Source organism: Macadamia integrifolia, chromosome 5 (assembly GCF_013358625.1).
Source record: "Macadamia integrifolia cultivar HAES 741 chromosome 5, SCU_Mint_v3, whole genome shotgun sequence".
NCBI classification, from domain to species: Eukaryota; Viridiplantae; Streptophyta; class Magnoliopsida; order Proteales; family Proteaceae; genus Macadamia; species Macadamia integrifolia.
In genome coordinates this window covers 25,453,867-25,474,257 of record NC_056561.1, presented here as the reverse complement: position 1 = coordinate 25,474,257, position 20,391 = coordinate 25,453,867, and the positions used below count along the sequence as shown (strand labels likewise).

The 20,391-nt window shown below is 45.3% G+C and overlaps 1 protein-coding gene across 3 annotated transcripts in view; it reads left to right on the top strand.

Annotated features, from left to right (window-relative positions):
- Positions 1-15,997: 15,997 nt before the first annotated feature.
- Positions 15,998-20,391, top strand: part of LOC122078449 (lysine-specific demethylase JMJ25-like) — a 52,096-nt gene continuing 47,702 nt past the window's right edge. For 2 of the 3 annotated variants that reach the window (XR_006140071.1, XM_042644432.1), the window contains exons 1-2: positions 15,999-17,139; positions 17,228-17,343. Coding sequence is in view for 1 of the 3 variants with exons in the window: in XM_042644432.1 (XP_042500366.1) it covers positions 16,132-17,139; positions 17,228-17,343 (1,124 nt within the window). In the remaining 2 variants the exon portion in view is untranslated. Of the gene's footprint in view, positions 17,140-17,227; positions 17,344-20,391 lie in introns of all 3 variants that reach the window. The other variant, XR_006140072.1, reaches the window with a different exon arrangement.

The following is a 20,391-nucleotide window of genomic DNA, read 5'->3' as shown; positions in this document are numbered from 1 at the left end:
ATTTTCTTCTGCATCTACTTCTTTTTCTTTTAATTGCTGCCTTCACTTCCAAAAAGGGTACTAATCCCCCTGGTCGAGGATCTCGTTTCTTTATAGAGCTTACTTCCCCTTTTGTTGGTGCCTATAGTGGTTGCATGCACCAAATCTTAAGGAGAAGGGGATAGGGTGAGGTTGCAGAGTGTGGGTGGGATTTTAGCATGGGGGAGTGGTTGCAAGGAAGGGTCGGGTTTGTGGAGGGAAGTGGGAAAGAGAGAGGTTTAAAGTGGGTGGGAGAGCAGGGACATAGGCAGCATTATAGGAGGAGGGAGACACAAGGATGGTGGGGCAAGCTCGAGAAGCTTGGATGTGATCAAAGTGGGTAGGGGTGAGTGTGTAGGGAAGAGTAGGGGTGAAACAACACCAAGTTGGGCTGGATTTCTTAAAACCCCAACCCAACCCTAGGTTCCCAAAACTCAACCTAGGCCCAACCCAACCTTGTCGGGTTAATGCTTAGACCCAACCCCACCGGGCTCAGGGTTGACCCTGGCTGGTTTTTTTTTTTTTTTTTTGCTATAAAGGGTCACAAATATTAAGCCTATACTTACCAAAGGGGAGTGGGGAGATGTTAAGAATATAACCAACCCTTGTCCAGCCCTAATCCATAAATCTGTAGCAAACAAGATTGTCAATTTGGTTATAGGATAAACCTTTTAATCATCTGGCATCACCACACCCCCCAGAAACTGGACAAGCCAAATTTTGGCTCAATTCTTCTTGATCGCTACTGCACCTAAGGCTCATATCAATACATGACATGGGACACAAAGACAACCTATGTAAAAAAATGGGGGAAATTAGTTAGACCATTTGGTCGTCTTAGCTCAATAGGTAAGAGTATGTTGCTTGTGTAACACATGATGTGGGTTGAAGTTATACAAACAAATTGTGTAACGCTTGTGTAACACATGATGTGGGCTTAGGGGAAGAGGAACACTATTACTAAACACATAATAGATTAGGGTTAAAATCAGGCCAGATTGAGTGCTGGGTTGGGCTGGGCTTAGATCTCAACCCAGATCCCAACCCAACCCTGGTCATGGTTGGGTCGGGTTGGGTCGGGTTGACCCTCAAAACTGGGTTAGACAATGTTCGGGCCATCAGGGCCAAACTTACACCCCAAGGGAAGAGAGGGGCAAGCATTGGGGTTCTAGCGAGCAAGGGTGGAGTTGCAAGGAAGAGAGATGAGAGTGGGGGTGTGTGGGTGGATAACAAAGAGAGAAGGTGCAGGTGGATATGTCACACATAGAGACGGGATTTGGGAGTAGGGGGTTACATGGTGAGGTGGTTAGCTAACAGGGAGAGAAAGGGGAGGGTGAGGATGGAGTTGCAAGGAACAGAGATGATAAGGCGTGGGGATGTGTGGGTGGGTTAGAGAGGGAGAGAGAGAGAGAGGTGGTGCAAGTGGTTGTGTGAAACCCAAATAAAGGGGTGTAGAAGTAGGGGTTTTGGGGAGAGGTGGTGGACACGACCGGGGGTGGTGGGTTGTAGGGTTAGAGAAGGGGCGGTTGGGAGCAAGTCGACTGGAAAACGGGGAGGAGTTTCACCAACAAGGTGGGTGGGAATAGGGGTGGGGGAGGACAGGAAGCTTCAGGGGGTGGTGGCAACAATGGGGCATGGGGTTTTAGGGGTCTTCTATTGATGGGTAGGGGGGATTGGTGCGAATGTGGGGTGGGGAGCAAGGCAGTTGGGTCGCCGAAGCTGGTAGGATTCAATTGACATTTTTTTTTTTTTTTTAATTATTACTTTTAGTAGTGCTAAAATAATCATCACTAATAAATTTAACAAAAAATAATATTCATTAGTGGTAATCTAAAACCACTTCTAATTGAGGTATTTAATAATAAAATTGATATTAGTGTAATTGTAAAAATGATTTACTTTAGCAGTGGTAACTGGTAAGTACCACTGTTAAAGGTAAGACCTTAGGGGGATTTTTAATAGAAAAATAAGGGTATTATGCGGCGGTAAGTATATTACTGCTGGTAAATATAACAAACATGGACGGTTTCACAAACAGTTGGGATTAAATAACGATAATAAAATTCGTGGCGGATTCCCAATGGGTAAAAACCCACAGTCAATTCTATTAGTGGTGGCTTTTTAGTACTCAATGGCTGTAATTGCTAGAGTTTAAATTGTCTATAGTGAGTGGTGAGTTACAGTGAGTATCCAACGGCTGAGAAGATACGATCACTACACCTCACTGCCTCATTGCAGACGATTTTAACACTAATTGCTACCGTTGATAATCATTTTTCATGTAATGACTATCAAACCACCATGTCAAAAGTCCAAAATTTGTTTGGGATTGTCGATTTAATCATTAAATATTATGATCATTTAAATCCTTAAAAGAGGCCCCTCTCTCCACAAGGCTTTCCTATCCCTCGACCACCCACACCCCATATATTTTTTTTTTTATTAATGCAAATTATTGGGTGACATGGGTAGGATTATGTTCGATTTTTCTTATAACAAACCTGATCCTAATAGATATCAGTAGACTATAATTAACTCACCATTTGGTAAGCATGCAAGGTGATTAAGGATTTTATGAAATAATCAATAGGGTTGTCATACTGGTAAGTTTTGACTCGAGAGCATTATCCTACATGGGACAAATCAAAATTGCTTTTTTAACATTTATTTTGACAATGATGAGGTCTAATAGTGGTTCCACGCGATGAAATTTTGGTGAAATTACGGATATTTCAATGAAAGGGAAATTACAAGCGAACCATGAAACAAACACAATTTTGGTCATTTCGTTTTAAAATTTTATTCATTTTGATCCTAAAAATACATTATTCGTCAAAATTTCGGTAATATGAAATTGATTGAAACGATGAAATGAGCAAGTTTTGAATCATGGGTCTAAGAATTAGGTTGAAACCTGCTATATGGTGGGAGATGATTTGAAAACACAAATATAGGATTTGAGTTCCAACTAAACTTCCGCATTGTAAAATTAATGGCATTGACAAAGCCATTTTATTACTCGCAATTAAGCAATCCATTTTTCCATTAAGTAATTTAAAGGAAAGTTAAGAAAAAAAATGCCAATATCACCATAGGATGGGCATTGGGGTTGGTTCTAGAAACAATATTGAAGTTGGAGCCAACTTGTAGCCCCAAAAGAACTCATCCTATATATGAAGTGAAAATCGGGGATTGGGGGTAGAGATTTGCCCCTACTCACTTGTGGATTTAAGTCCATCCCAATCACATTTTCTTTTATGAAGAAAAATCTTTGAATCTTAATCATACACAAATAATTTTGTCTAAAGATTTTAGAGTTAAATAAACCTGTCCTTGTGAATAACTCATGAACAATTTAGGAATTGAATAATCTGAGCCAAAAATTTTGAAATTTAAGAAAATGTTCCTTTTTTTTTTTTTTCAATTTTAAAATCAACAATTTTGAATTAGTGAAAACCTAACCTTTTGCCTTTGTCCATTTCTTTTACTGAACTTTTAGATTGCTAAATGAATTTAAAAAAAAATTATTCTCTTTCCTCAATGAGCTCAGTGCATGGATTTACTTCTCGCTACCGATACTGATATCGTTCTTTGCCAATATCAATCCTAATCGGTATCGGAGAGGATCAATGTATTTCGGTCATTTTTTCCCTTTGTTTTTTAAAAAAGTATGATTTTTTTACTATTTTGCCCTTGAAATGATACGGTTGAATGATTCGGATCGATCTCAACCGATATCATTATGATACAGTCGATACAACCAATATGACATCGATACTTGGAACCATGGTTTAGAATCCTGCGTGAGGGAGCTATTGATCTCAATACTTGAAGAAGTTTGGGAATCTTGAATAAGTTGAGGGGGGGTGGGGGGACTATAAAGGTCCGAAAAAAAAAAAAAAAAAAGAACTCTTTGTTCCCCTTTTCCTCTATTTGCAAACATTTGCTTGGTTTAAAGGTGGAGGTGGCCAATTTCAATTAACATGGGAGAGGGTTGGGCATGCTGATAGTTTTCTTGAAGCTGAAAAAAAAAAAAAGGATATACATTAGGATTATTTGCAAAGGGAATGAAAAGGACATGACTCAGGTTGAGCACCCCAACGGCATAAAATGCCAAGACTCATTGATCAGACTTGAATAGAGATGATTGTGTTCAATTGGGTCTGAAAAAACATAACCGATGGTACCTACGTACAAACTTCTATTGAGTCTTACAATCCTAATGAATCAAGTATGCAATTGAACGAGTTCAATTTCGACATATATATAGTTCAATTTGGTGAGTAAAGATCATGTTGCTGTGCTGCATTCCCTCTTTTCATGAGGAGGTTACGAGTAACCTTTGTCAACTTAGTGAGTTTCTTGACAACTCGGAATATCTTAGCATCCATGGTGATGGTGGTCTCGAGATATCCATTTCCTCGAAGTAGTTAAGTGAGTTGAAACACATTGTTGCTGCCGAATATCCGTATGAGCTGATCCTGCACAAATACAGAAGGCAGAGGCCCGGATGTTTAACTGGGGTTAATCTTCCGACGCCCAAGTTAGAGATCGGCCGCACAGCTTTTCACAAGGGTAATGGTGAGGGTTTTTCTGCATACCTTTCTTCCTCTGCCCGGGCCCTCTCTTATAGTCCTTAAGGTTTAGGGTTTCTCTTTTCCTTGGAGGAGTCCTCCTCGGGTCCGCCTCCTTTCCTCTTCGAGTTATACTCGGATACATCTTATCCCCTTCATGGGGAATATTCTCTCCACGTGGTTGATGCGGTCAGACTCCTTGCAGACTCTAACGGGTGAGCGACATGTGTCCTTTCCTTAGATACCACGTGTTCTTACCCTACTGGGCAATCAATTTGGCCGTATCAGTAGCCCCCTTACTCTACCAAGAGGCTCTTCCTGTGGGAGTAACCAAGTTTTTCATCATTTTTTTTATTCCATGCATCCTTTCGGCATTGTTCCTTCGGCTTCGACCTTAGTTTTGCTTGAGACCAAGACCTTGGGTCAGGTCAGCTCGGCCTGAGCTCCCAACCAAGGTAGGGACCTTCGGTCAGATCCGCTCAGCCTTGACCTGAGCTCCCAATTGAGGTTGTGACCTTCGGTCAGGTCCGCTCGGCTTTGGCCTAAGCCCCCAACCGAGGTGAGAACCTTCGGTCAAGTCTGCTCGACTTTGGCCTAAGCCCCCAACCGAGGTTGTAACCTTCAGTCAGGTCCGCTTAGCTTTGGCCTGAGCCCCCAACCGAGGTAGGGACCTTCGGTCAGGTCTGCTCGACATTGGCCTGAGCTCCCAACCTAGATGAGGACCTTTGGTCAGGTTCGCTCGGCTTTGGCCTGAGCCCCCAACCGAGGTGAGGACCTTCGGTCAGGTCTACTTTGGCGTAGATCTCAAGGGGTGGTAATTGGAGACGTGACGGCGCCATTAAAGCTTGGGTAGTCGTACCATTTTTCTTCTATTTATAAAGTGTGGGGGTCCATTTGTGGGCCACTTTCGTTTTTCCCTTGGAGAGCCTTCCTTCGGTCTAGGTGTTCCTTTTCCTTTAGTGCTTCGTCTTTACTAAAAGTAAGTACGATGTCTTCTTCATTCGGGTACAATCCCTCATCCTCTGAGAGGACAATGTCTCACCGTAGGTATCGAAGTCCAGGGGGTCCGAGGGATGTCCTCGGACTCTTCCCCGATTCGCCCTCTTCTCGCGACTCATTGTCTGCGGCTTCGCCGTCTGGGTCCGAGGGTGGCTCAAACGGTGAGGGATTCAGGGAGAGGGTGCTTGAATCCCGAGCCCAGACCTAGGACCCCCTCGAGGTGGAGGCCCTGCACATCGTCTCCACCATGGATGAGCTGGAGCTGGGGGAGCTAAGGGCCTCCTTCAGTATCTCGGATGCTTTCGAGCTCCGGCTATCGAAACCGATCGATCGAGCCAGCTATCAGAACTTCGAAGAGCTATGCCTATATAAGGAGGCGTTTAAGGCCAGCCTTCGGCTTCCCTTCCATCTTTTCTTTGCCCGGGTGTTTCGGCACTACGGGATTTGTTCGACCCAACTGACGCCGAACAGATGGCGGCAGATGCGTAGCTTCGTCGTCCTTTCTCTAGGTGCCAGAGGCCTCTCTCCCTCCCTCTCTTCGTCAATTGCTTCCTTCTTCAGGCCTGTAAGGGGATTTTGGGCTGGTACTACTTCAGCCCTCGGAAAGACCTTCGGCTGCTGAATGGTTACCTAACGTCGATCCACAGGTGGAAAGAGAAATTCTTCTACGTGAGGTCGTCCGAAGGGGTGCCCTTCGACACCGTCTGGGATATCCCCGATCTGAGGATGGTGAACTCCACCCTTGCCCTTCTTGGGACAGACGTGGAGTCGATGGCGATGGCGAAGCATCAAGACATTTCCCTCCAGTTGAGTTCGACAGCCTTAAGTCCGACGCCATTTTGTTCAGATTCAGGCTTAGCCCGGGTGAGTCTTAGGCCAACCCAAGTTTATTTGCCTCGAGTACTTGTGTTTCATACTAACTCCCTTCATCTTCATGCAGTGCAAATCTCCAGGGTCGAGGCTAGGGCTGTAGCTGCGGAGAGGGAAGTCCAGATAAGGGAGGCCAGGGCGCGGGATGCGCAGCAGTAGCAAGGGCTGAAGAGGAAAGGGAAGAAAAAGGGTCCTCCCTCCTCCAAAGCTCCCCCACCGAAGAAAAGGTCCAAGGCCGAAGGACCCAGTACCGAAGCGATCCAGGCCCTCGCCGCCTCGGGCCATAGCTTGTCTGCCCGAGACTCTTCCCTTATGGTAGACTTTAGAAGCCCAAGGGATGGGAATGTTAGGGCCAATGTTGGCTTCGTCCCTCAGTGGTTGGTTAAAGAAGACGACACCCTGTCCGTCGATCGTGTCGCTCGTGAGCTGGTACTGAAGGGCAGCCTCCCCCGAGATGCTGCCGATGCACAACGACAAGGGACGGTGGCCATAATAACTAGCGCCTGCATCTTCATGGCAGGGGTAAGCTTCGGTCTTCCAAACGTTGATTTATGATCATTGCAAAGTACTGACCATCGATATCTTATGCATGCCCAAAACCAAGTGGGTCAGCTGGCGATACGGGCAGAAGCCATGAGCCGAGACCTTGAGGCTTCCGAACGTGAGAAGTTAGTCCTGGAGAATGAGCGTTCGGTTCTCTTCAAGAAGGTGGAGCACCTGGAAGTGGACCTTCTTCGTACTCGTCAGGAATGCGATCAGAAGCTTGCGGAGTTGAAGGCGCAGATAACGGCAAGGGTTCAGGAGGCCGAGACCCGAGGGGCGGAGAAGTATAGGGCCTCTAAGGGCTTTCGGGAGGAGGTCAAAAGTGCCATCGCCCTTGGGTTCACAATGGGCGCTACTGAGGTCTGAGACTGGGTCCTCGAGCACTACCCAGAGGCAACCCCAACAACCACTAAGGTTACTGACCCCGACGGCAAAGGCTGTAGCGAGGAAGGTGAGGTTCAGATACAACCTGAGGTGCCTCTGACTCCAGGTCACGATGGCTCCGATGGGGAGACCCTCCACCATGCTGACGACGAGGCCGTGAACCCGACAGACGCCCCTTGAAGCCACCCTGCACCCTACCTCAGCCTTCGGGCTCTCTTTTTTTGTTATGTGAGCCTTCGGGCTATCGTCTCTTTTTTCTTTTTGTGATGTGAGCCTTCAGGCCTTTTCGTGTAATCTCGACCTTCGGGCATTTTGAATGAATGAATATTTCCCTTTCTTCGGATACCTTTACCTTTTGCTTTTTTGTATTTTCTTTCTGATAATGGATCTTTAGCCCGTAGGTAGGTGCAAGATGGCCGAACCCTTTGGCGGCCCTAGGATTAATAGGCCTCTACTCTAGTACGAGGCTTGGTTCTGCTCCATCGGCTTATCCGAGAGGTTTCCCACGTCTGAGGGCCGTGGACTTGAGGGATCCTGAACAAGTAGGATTCGATCAGTGCCCGCGACCGAGGTAAGGACCCTCAATCAGGTCTGCTCGACCTAGGCCGAAGCTCCCAACCGAGGCCGTGACCTTCGGTCAGGTCAGCTCGGCCTTAGCCAGAGCCCCCAACCAAGGTCGTGACCTTCGGTCAGGTCAGCTCGGCCTTAGCTAGAGCCCCCAATCGAGGTAAGGACCTTTGGTCAAGTCTGCTTGGTCTTAGCCTGAGCTCCCACCCGAGATGGTGGCCTTCGGTCAAGTCTGCTTGGCCTTCGCCCGAGCTCTCGACCGAGGTTGTGACGTTCGATCAGGTCTGCTTGACTTAGCCTGAGCTCTCAACCGAGGTAGTGGTCGTGACCTTCGATCAGGTCAGCTTGACCTTCGCCTGAGCTCCCAACCGAGGTAGGGACCTTCGGCTGTATCCCTTCGTCAAGTTCCCTTCGGCTCTGCCTTAATCAACAATCATGGTGATGACCGAGGTAAGGACCTTCGGCAAAGCTAAAGCCATCAAATAGGAGAATTCCTAGCAATTGTCGTAAACCAGCTTACATATTTTTCATAAGTAAAATCATCCAGAGAGCTTAGGATGAGGAGTTACAACTAGAAAGTGCTTAGGAGCAAAAAATCAAAAAAATGTGATTGCTCGCTACTTCACTACTGGTAGAATTTTCTCAAGTTCTTCGAGTTCCACGATTGGGGTACCCTCTCTCCCCCCATAGTCTCCAAGTGATAGGAACCCGGTCATATTACCCTTGAGACTCTGTAAGGACCTTCCCAATTCGGAGCTAGCTTTCCTTGATGCCTCGGGTCTGATATTTCTACCCTTCTGAGGACGAGGTCACCCATTATGTACTTGTTCTTTTGGACTTTGGAGTTATAGTGTCTCATAACCCTCTGCTGGTAGGCAACGATCCTTTCTTGTGAGGTGTCCCTGACTTCGCTCAAGAGGTCTAAATTCTCCCGGAGTCCTTTATCATTTTCTTCTTCATTGTAGTACTGAATCCAATGGGTTACGTCCCCTACCTCCACCGAAAGTACGGCTTCGGTGCCGTAAGTTAAAACAAAGGGTGTTTCTCCGGTGGCCGGCCTCTCAGTTGTGCGGTAAGCCCATAGGATATTGTACAACTCATCTGCCCATAACCCTTTGGCATCATCCACTCTCTTCTTTATTTTCTTGGAGCAGGGTACGGTTGGTTACCTCTGTCAGCCCGTTGGTCGGTGTATAACCGACAGATGTTTTCCTGTGGTTAATACTGAGGGCATCACAAAACGAGCCGAAAGTCAGGTTAACGAACTGAGTTCCATTGTCCGTTACCACCACCCGAAGGATTCCAAATCAATAGACTACCGCTCTCTGGAAGAAGTTCCTTACATTCTTTTCGGATATCGTCGCCAGTGCTTCGGCCTCTGCCCATTTCGTGAAGTAGTCTACTGCCACCACTACAAACTTCCTTTGTCTCCTGGCCAGGGGGAATGGGCCCAGGATGTCCATTCCCCACATATAAATGGTATCGGGCTTGATAGGGATGAGAGCTCGGTAGAGTGCTGCCTAGGGACGGGGGTGAACATCTGGTACTTGACGCACTTCCTGACTAACGATTCCGCGTCCTTCCTCATTGTCGGCCAGAACAGGCCCTGCCTCAGCACTTTTTGTGCCAAGGCCCAGGCTCCCAGGTGTTGGCCGCATATCCCTTCATGCACTCTCGGAGTGCATACTCACCATCGGTGGGGTCACTTGAGGTACATCATGGTGAACCCTATTTTGTACAGCGTCTTGTCCTTCAGAAGTAAGCGTGTTGACCTCATCCGTACTTTCCTTGTCTCGTCCCTATTCTCGGGGAACTTTTCTCCCTTGAGGTATTCAGTTATGGCATCCATCCAGCTATGGCCGTGCTCACCTACAGGTAATACCTCTTGGGGTCTTTCGGTACTCGACTGTGATAGCACTTCAAAATACACTGATCGTCCAAGTTCTGTGAAGTCGGAGGTGGCCAACTGCCACAGTGCGTCTGCACTAGCATTGTCTTCTCATGGCACCTGCTTTACCTCGAATTCCTTGAAGGCTGTTATTCTTTCTCGCACTGTCTTCAAGTACCCAGCCATCCTTTGTTCTTTAGCTTCGTAGTCTCCATTCACCTGTCGTACCACAAGCTGTGAATCACTATGCACCACCAGCTCCTGTACCATCAAAGCCCATGCTAGATTAATTCTGGCTATTAACGCTTCGTACTTTGCTTCGTTGTTGGAGGCATCGAAGTCGAACCGTAGGGTATACTCGATCTTGAAACCTCCAGGGCTAACCAATATGATCCCTACGTCGCTTCCTGAGCTGTTGGAAGCACCATCCATGCACAATGCCTAAGCCTTTTCTTCTCGATCCTCGGAAGATTCCTGGGAATTGTCAGGAAGTGTCGTCTCAGCTATAAAGTCTATGAGGGCCTGTGCTTTTATTGCGGTTCTCAATTTGTACTGGATGTCGAATTCTCCCAACTCTATGGCCTAGTTTACCAAGCGATCGAACATATCTAGCCGCTGCAATATCTTCTTCAGGGGCTGGTCTGTGAGCACGTATGCAATTGAAAATAGGGCCTCAGCTTTCTTGCCGCTGTTACCAGGGCGTATGCCACTTTCTCCATCTTTCTATATCTTGTTTCGGCATCTAACAGGGTTCGGCTGACGTAGTATATTGACCGTTGTTGCCTTCCTTCTTCCTTCGTCAGTACTGCACTCACAGCTACTACTGATACAACAAGGTACAATTGCAAGGTATCCCCGGCGTTTGGCTTTGTCAGCAGTGGGGGTGCGGCCAGGTACTCCTTTAGTTGTTCAAAGAACTTTTCGCATTCCTCAGTCCACTTGAACTTTTTGGATTCCTTCAAGGCTCTGAAGAAGGGGAGGCATCTATCAGCCGACCGAGATAGGAATCACCTTAGGGCGGCGACTCTGCCTGTTAGCTCCTGGACTTGCTTCACATTATGGGGTGACCTCATATCTCGAATGGCTTGTATTTTCACCGGGTTGGCTTCAATTCCCCTCTCCGAGACAATGAAGCCGAGGAACTTTCCCGAGGCTACTCTGAATGCACACTTTGCTGGGTTCAACTTCATGTTGTACTGCCTCAGCACCTGGAATGCCTTTTCTAAGTTTTGAATGTGTTGTTCCACCTTCAGGCTTTTTACAAGCATATCGTCCACGTATACCTCCATGGTTTTGCTGATCATCCCCTTGAATATTTTATTCACCAACCTTTGATAGGTGGCCCCTACGTTTTTTAGCCTGAAGGGCATGACTTCATAGTAGTACAGTCCTCCCTCGGTCACGAAGGATGTTTTCGGGACATCAACCTTTGACATCTTGATCTGATTGTACCCTAAGTATGCATCCATGAAGCTCGGTGCCTCGTATCCTGCCGTGGCATCAATGAGTAGGTCTATTTTCGGCAGGGGGTATCCGTCCTTTGGGCAGGCCTTGTTCAGGTCGGTGAAGTCGATGTAGATCCTCCACTTTTCATTTGCCTTTGGGACCATCACCACGTTGGATATCCACTCCGGGATTTGGATCTCGCAGATGAACTGGACCTTCAGCAACTTCTCTACTTCTTCATCTATTTTCTGCTGCCTTTAGAGGGCGAAAGTCCTCTTCTTCTGTTGCACCGACTTCTTTGATGGGTTGACATTCAGATGATGCTTTATTACCTCTTGATCTATTCCAGGCATGTCTAAAGCCGACCAGGCGAAGACGTCAGAGTTGTTTCAGAGGAATGAGACGAGGTTTTCTCGTTGTTGCCTTGGCATTGTAGCCCCTATCTGGAATTGCTGAGCATTATCCCCCTCTTTGGCCTCAACTTGTACCAGATCCTCAGCCGGTTCCCCCCGTTGATAACTGGGGTCATCGCATAGATCTTCTATCGGGAGCACCTCGCCTGCCTTTTCTCTTCCCCACAAGGTAGTGGCGTAGCACCTCCGGGATGCCTCTTGATCGCCTCGACATTCAATGACACCGTTCTTGGTTGGGAATTTCATATTGAGATGGGGTGTGGAGACGACAGCCTTTAGTAGGTTCAAACCAACCCTCCCTAGTATGGCGTTGTATGCCAAGGTAATGCCTACTACCAGGAAGTTGATCATGACTGTTACTTAGCCATCTCTAGTGTCGGCTCTTACTTGCAATTCAATCGATCCTTGCACTTTTATTGGGACGCCGAAGAATCCCTGCAACGGGTGTTCGACTTTCTTCAACTTTCCCTTGTCCAGGCCCATCTTCTGGAAAGCCTCAAGGAACAGGATATCAGCTGAACTGTCGTTATCCACTAAGATCCTTTTCACTTTGCAATCCGCTATGGTCATGGTGACTACCAGGGCATCGTCGTGTGGAGTGTGCACCCCTTCCAGATCGTCGTCTGAGAAGGAAATAACCGTCCCCGTCCTCACCTTCTTGTTCGACCATTCAGCCACATGTACGCTTCTCGCATAGGCTTTTGCTTTCCTGGCCGAGACTAAACTTTCTCCAGAGGCTAGGCCTCCACAGATTGTCGCTATAACCCTAGTTGGGCTCTTATTCTCATCCCGGAGGTGATGGTCAGCTTCCTCAGGGGTCCGGTCCCTTTGTCATTCCTGATTGCCTCTGCGGGCTGGCCCACTTCTTTCATAGCGGCCTCTGCCATCTCTCCGACGGTTGTCCCTACGATCATTACCGTCTTAGGCATCCTCCTTTTCGCGGTCCACGAATCGGCCTAGATATCCTCTTTAGATCATTCCTTCTATTTCCCCCTTGAGGTGGCAACAATCTTTGGTGTCGTGCCCGTGGTCCCTGTGGAAGTGGCAATATCTGTCCTTTATCTGCATCAGTACATCAGTTCGTCTCCGGTTCAGGGTGCGTATTTCTCAAACTTCCTTGGTGGACTGGGTGCTCGACCGCGCTCAGACTTCGTCTTTTGCCTTCTTCGGAGGGTTTGTCGTCGCCCCTTGAGATCCTTTTCCTTCTTGTCTTCCTTTCAGCTTCTTCATCGGCTTGAAGGGTTTCTTCCATCTAGATGTACTTATCGCACCGAGCTCTCAACTCAGTCAGGTTCCTCGGTGTATGCTTCGCCAAAGACCTTTTCAACTCCTTATCCTTGACGCCTCCCAGTAGGGCTGTGAACTCTTCTTTCGGGTCCAGACCTCTGATCGTGATCTTCTCTTATTGGAAGCGCTTCATGTAATTCCGTAATGATTCTCCTTCATGTTGCTTGACGTTGGTCAAGTTCAACGTAGTCTTCTGAAGGGGTTCGCTACTGGAGAATCCCTTCACGAAGAAGTAACTTAGATCGTTGAAGCTGTGGATTGACTTCGTCGGCAAACGATTGTACCATAGCCTTGCCGCTCCTCTAAACGTCAATGGCAGGGCTTGACAAATGATGTTTTTTGAGACTCGATGGAACTACATAGCGACCTTGGAACCTTCCAGATGATCGACAGGGTCCCCAGACCCATCGTAGGTGTCATACTTTGGCAAACGAAAGCCGATCGGGAGCGGGTCCCTCATGACCTCATCAGCTAGAGCCATGTCATTAGTGAGGTCTGGCTCGCGAGGTCCCATCTGATTTTTTGCCACCTTCTTGATCTCATATTTCAGGTCCAGGATCATCTGCTTCAACCCCGAATCCTCGTGTCTCTGTTCGTCTCCTTGGCGTGGTTCCCCATGTCAGTCTCTGGCGGCAAGTCGCATCCTTCCCCTGGGTGCGGGACTTTCCCTCATTGCTCGGTTTCAAAAATTATGACCGGACCTCATCGATCCTGTACTGCTCCGGTCCTCGTCTCGAGCTCTCTCGGGTTGGATATGGGGGCCTCACGGTGCTCCGCCGGTCTTATGAGAGACAGCTTTGGATACCTCCTTCATTACCTCGACCATTTGGTCATATTTCTACTGGAGGGCTTCGAACTGCTCCCTTGTCACATATTCCTGCGCTCCAGGAGGGGGCGGAGGATTACTATCTCCGCGCACTGAATACCCGGCCGAATGCTTGTACCTCGAGAAACCTTCCCGATCATTGTTTCCCCTTTCTCGTCCGATTTCCGTCGAGGGAGGGAGCCCTCCTGAAGGTTCCTCCTCCCCCATGTTCATGTTCGAAGCTGCTCTCTTCTTACGATTGTAGGTTCTCCCCACCATTACTGTCGTTTCCCACGGACGGCGCCAATCTGTTGCTGCCAAAAATCCGTATGAGCTGATCCTGCACAAATATAGAAGGCAGAGGCCCGGATGTTTATCCGGGTTTTGTCCTCCGACACCCAAGTTAGAGATCGGCCGCACAACTTTTCACAAGGGTAATGGTGAGGGTTTTTCTGCATACCTTTCTTCCTCTGCCCGGTCCCTCTCTTATAGTCCTTAGGGTTTAAGGTTTCTCTTTTCCTTGGAGGAGTCCTCCTCGGGTCCGCCTCCTTTCCTCTTCGAGTCCTACTTGGATACGTCTTATCCCCTTCGTGGGGAATATTCTCTCCACGTGGTTGACACGGTCAGAGTCCTTGCAGACTCTAACGGGTGAGCGACACGTGTCCTCTCCTTAGATATCACGTGTTCTTATCTTACTGGGCAATCAATTTGGCCGTATCACACATAATCATCGTCTTCTTCTAATTAAGTTGGTATCTCACAAGAAATTCATCCATCCTTCACTCAGTGTAGCTGCAAAGACCATCTTGTTTCCACCATATGTGGTTATCTTCACATTAGGAGGAACATGGGGGACCAATTTTTTCGGGCTTTTTGACATGTAGTCTTTAACAAGATAATCCAAGTGATTCATTGAGCCTATAACGGTTAAGCCCACTCAACTGAATTAGTGAAAGCTAACAAACCCAACAAAATTATCTACAGGTGCACACAAGGAAAGCAAGAAGCAGCAGCTATGATTTATCATGTTAAATTACAGTAAACTTAATCCTTACAATAAAACTTAAAAAGAGAATCTAAACATAACTTTCCTAATTAAAATGAACTCAGGTTGTCAAAATGAAGAATACATATGACTCTTAAAAAACAATCTTTCTCTTCACATAAACTTGAATGGTTGAGAGGTCCAACTGGAATGTCCCATCTCTTGGCCAGTCGTGAAGTGGGTTTGAGGAGGGTCATAATGTATGTAATCATATCCCTATCTCATTTAGAGGCTGTTTACCCTCTCGAATCCACAACCACTAGATCCTTATAGTTGTGCCAATGTTTGCCCTTAGATCAAATAATACACTATTTTCAATTACACAAACCCATATCATCCAAGGATTAAAATCAAATTAATTGTAAGTAGTAATTTATCCAAAAAAGAAGAAAATTAACTGAGTGGGTGGCCTGAGGGGGGGGGGGGGGGGGGGGGGGGGGGGAGAGATAAGGATCAGCTATGTTGTTGTTGTTGTTATTAGTGGTGTTAAAACCTAAATTAAATTGGTAATAAAATTTGAACCGAAGCAAAAAATTATTCCGGGCTGATCAGAAGTCTCATTCGGGTCAGTTTTAGGTGGTGATGCTACAACATGAAATCGAATTGAGCAATACTAAAAACCAAATGAATCCAAAATCAAAACAAAACAGATGCAGAATCCGGACCGAAATCAAACCAAAACTAATAAAAAAAAAATCAAAATTTTACATAATTTTGTACGAATTTACATTGTTAATCAAACTTAAATATATCAAAATAAAAACCAAACCGATACAAGAAATCAAATCAAAACCAGAATTTCCTTATCGTTCTGATTCAATTTTCACTATTCCCACATTGAAATCGACTCAAACTAGATCATAACTGAACCGAACCGACCTTTAGATACCCATAGTTAGAAGCCAGTAATTCTTTAATAAAGTAAAGTGACTGACCCACCCGATAAACCTTATAAAATAACGTATCTGCGAATACTCCCTCATACAATCTAATTGGTCCTCGCGCAGACTACAGCTGCACTCCACACAAGAAACGCTTCCCCGTTCTTTCAGGACGTGATTGATAAGATGGAGGCTCGTTGTACTCGAGGCGCAGGTTAGAAGTCACCCTCTCTATGATCACCATTATATTATATAACTCGCTCTCGTATATAAGTAAAAGGCAATTGACGAAACAGTATTTCTCTATTTGGCGGGACAAGTGGTCTTTTTTCCTTTTCAAAAACCGCGACTGTTCCAGTGAAACATACGCGGAGAAGGGTTTCCCAACGGATTTCGTCACCGGTTTCAGCCATGTCTGACAAGGAAGGCGGCGACGATGCTTGTGCTGTTCGAAGTCCAGTTCAGCCTACTCCCGATGACCTTCGTTGCGTTTTCGAAACCACTTCATCGCGGTGCCATCAGCAGAGACTCGAAGGCAAAACGCACTGCGATAAGCATCTCAAATTTGAACCAGGAAGGCGAGGAAGGAGAGGAAGGCCTCCTAAGGCTTCTAGGGTTGAATCTTATGGTGGAAGAAGGCCTCTTAAGGCTTCTAGGGTTCTTGGAAACTTAGCTCAGGAAGCTGAAGAAAACGAGGCAAACGGTAAAAGTAACTGTGATAAGCATCTCGAAGTTGAATGTCGTAGCAGAGGAACGCATCCTGGGGCTTCTATGGTTAAACGTGGTAGCAGAGGAAGGCCCTACGCGATGCGTTGCGCTTTCATCGATGGTAGAGGACGTTGTAGAAAGCTGAGTTTAGGCCAGCAGAACATTTGTGCAGAGCATATCAAATCTAGTTGTCGAACGAAAGGGGAGGAGTCGAGGGTTAGGGTTTCTGAAACTCCAGTGGAAGAAAATGGGAAGAAGGTGGATATTAGTTTGTACAAGACACCTCCAGATGAGCTGCGTTGCAACCGAAATGATGGAAAGGAATGGCGGTGTAAGAACTGGAGAATCCATGGTAAGAATGTGTGCCAAGAGCATCATCTTAAGGCTTCCAGAGTTCTTCGTACGAGGAAAAAGAATATGGTAAAGGCGAAGGAAGAAGTTTTGGATGAGGGGTACGAGGAGTGGGAGAAAGATGGTACTTGCAAGCCCAATTCTGTAGCCAGGGTTAAGAATGATCCCGGCAAACAGGGATTGGAAAGCACAACGAAGTCTAATGCGAGGGGAAACCAGATCGAGTCAGAGAGGACCATGACATTGCGTTCCAGGAAGAAGGTGGCGCTGAACCTAGATCAAAATATTATGAAACCAGATGAAAAGAATACTGAACAAGATGTAGAGGGTAAAAAGAATAAATTTAAGAGGAATACTTATGTAAGTAGATTCTCAATTGGTTTAGCCTGAAATTTCATTTGTTTTTCAGTGAAATTGCTACCAATTTGAGATTTCTTTTGGGAAACAGGGAGTGGATGAGGATTCCTCCATGTGCCATCAGTGCCAAAGGAGCGATAAAGAAAGAGTGGTTATGTGTAACAATTGTAGGAGGAAACGCTATTGTGTGCCGTGCATCGAGAGATGGTTGATTCTTCATTCCTTCTATCTTTTCATATTTTACTTTTATACTGCTCTTTCCTGGGTCTCTAAGCACGGTTGTTATTATCATTATTTCAAGTTTCTATTTTTGAGAGTAAATTGGTAAATATAGTTGTGCTTGAAATGCTTTTGGAAGTAATGAAATTGCTATTAACTAATCCCTATAATTTCTTTTATATTTGTTAGCATTGTATCATGTTTGCTATTGACTAGCATCACCATTTACATTGCTGAATGGTATGGGTGTTGGCATGTCGTTAATCTAGTAGTGGATGCATATGTAGATGTGTACTAATTTTTATCTGCAGGAACAAATGATAATGGGATGTTATGAACTCTGTAATCCCAACAGCATAAATCTCCTTGCTTTGTGTCATTGTTGATAATGTGGTTCTAATGTTGTTGGAGGTTGGATGACTTTGCACGGAGAGATAATTTATTAGTCTTCTTTCATTTGACCTTTTAGGTCTATTTTTCTTTCCCTCAGGTTTCTATGTTAATTTGATATTATCTTTATCTCAAGTTTCCATTTTGAAGGGATGCGTCTTTGTGTGCAAGTAAATGAATAACTTAATTGTGCCTGAATTGATTCTTGTTTGGAAATAATGAAATGATCATTTACTTTTCTATAATTGCTCGTATGTTTTTTTTGGCATTCAGCATTGTTATTATTTTTGCCACTGGCTAGCCTCATCATTAAGTTGCTAAATGGTATGGCCCGTACGTGTGTTGTTTATCATTTAATGTATATCAGATGTAGATGTATTTATAATTTTTGTCCACGGGGAGATATGATGAGAGGATGCTATGACCTGTGGAATTGATTGGTAATGCAATGGAGGGGAGTCCTACTTTAGGTGCTTCTTTAATTGGTGTGCTGGCAGGAGAATCCTTGCCAACAATATGTGTATTTATTTCCTTCCGATGGTTGGGAAGTGCGGCAAAATTCCATCCATGGAGAGAGAATCAACGCATAGGAATGAGAAAGTATATCAATTTTTTAGGTCTCAAAATTGTTTGGGTTTTCTCTTAGGAACTCCAGAAATGGTGGGGGTGATGCAGTTGTGTTAGACATCAGTCCCGTGTACCAGAATCAAGGATCGATAACCAGTAATCACATAAGATGGAAAAGAGGCAGAAGAAGAAGACTGAGAGAAGAAGAAGAGAAACCGAGACTGCTAGAGCTTTCAATATCGTGCTCTAGCAGCCCCCTTTCATTCAATATAAATAATCCAAAACAGTTACAAGAGAAAAGGGAAATAAATAACTTGGGACCTATTCTAGCAAGGAAATAGCAACCTAGACTAATTAGGAAACAAATAAAGACAAAATAAGAAAGACACCTAACCAAAATCCAACCACATGACCATGGCACAGACTTAGTCATGATAGAGGAGAAATGCCCTCATTGTGGGACACATAATCCCTTTGTAACCCCACGGTACAAAGGGTCCAGGGTACATTCTTAACATCCTGCATGGAAACCTATGCGCAAGCTTGGGAGCTCCATGAGGTGTTGGTGGCAGTCCATTTGGTTGAAATTGACCTTTGGGTAGTTATATTATAGGTGTGTAGACACCTAATTGATTTAATATGGATATCAGGAGTTCTTATATTGTATGCTCGTATATCTCCACGGCCTTGAACCCTGCGGTTTTTGTTTCCTTGCTGATTTATATCTTGAGGTTGCTGTCTTCTCCCTATACAAGAAGTCCCCTCATTGATCTGCATACCCTTATCTCTATGTGGTTCGATATTATAAAGATCATATGTTCTTTTATGGCCTGTTGAGTGTTTCTTCTTGCCAAAGTTTAAGATCTCGCTCTCGCCTTCCATCTCGCTAATCCAGAAAAGTGAGATCTCGCCGAGATTATGTATTTTTTCCCGGTCAACTTGGTGGTTGGTCTCGATGGCTATATAATCTTTGTAGCACCTGAAAGTTGGTATTTACCCTATTTTAGGACTTCTAAACACTATGGAAACATCGGGGGGTTTTTTTTGCTTTGTTTTGTTTTTTTTGTTTTTTTTTGTTTTAAATCAAACCTAAAATTGTACTTTGACTTCGTACCCTTTGTAAGTAGTCTCCGACTCTTCGGACCTTAGGCTAGTTTGTTCTATTCCACAATCCACATTCCGCAATCAACACATGAACATAATCATAAGAATTTAAAAGACATCACATATAAGAAAAGTAACTCTAAATGTGGATGAGGAGGTAATATTCTCTACTCTTTAAGCTTCAATGAGTGTAGGAACGAAGATCCTCAAGCAAAAACACCAAAATTCTTGCTCCTTAGTGTTTTTTCTACAGAGAGAGAGAGAGAGAGAGAGAGAGAGAGAGAGAGAGAGAGAGAGAGAGAGAGAGAGAGAGAGAGAGAGAGAGAGAGAGAGAGAGAGAGAGAGAGAGAGAGAGAGAGACAGACAGACAGACAGACAGACAGATTTGGTGAGATCTCGAGATCTTGGTCGAGTTTTTGTATAATTTATATCTCGGCATACATCTCGTCTCGCCTTTTTGGAAAAACGAGATATTAGCGAGAACTCGGCGAAATCTTGAACCATGCTTCTTGCTGATCATTGGGGCATCAACACTTTGACTTGATATCCCTACCCCTCTTGAGAGAATGAATTTGGATTGAAAAGACTTTTTCTGGTAACCCTGTCTGTGATATTGCTAGAAAGTTGGCATTTGATGCTTCCATGTACCATATTTGTATAGAGCAAAATCTTCTTAGATGGTCTTCCTACTCCAGATCTTTTGGTAAGATTTGGGAAGCTATCTTCTTTAATGTTTCATCCAAGCTTGCTTTGCTCCCCTATCGTGATGTTAGAGTGTCCCCAAGAAACATGCTCGTTATTGTTTCTTGGAGTTTGCCCTCTTCCGCCCTTCTCCTCCTTCCCCCTCCCCATTGATGATTTTCCTCCTTGTATCATTCTCTTGTTCTCCCCTTCTGGGGGCATTGTAAGGTACCCCTTCTTCTCCTTTGGCATTGAATTTTTATTTACCAAAAAAAAAAAAAAGAAAAGAAAGTA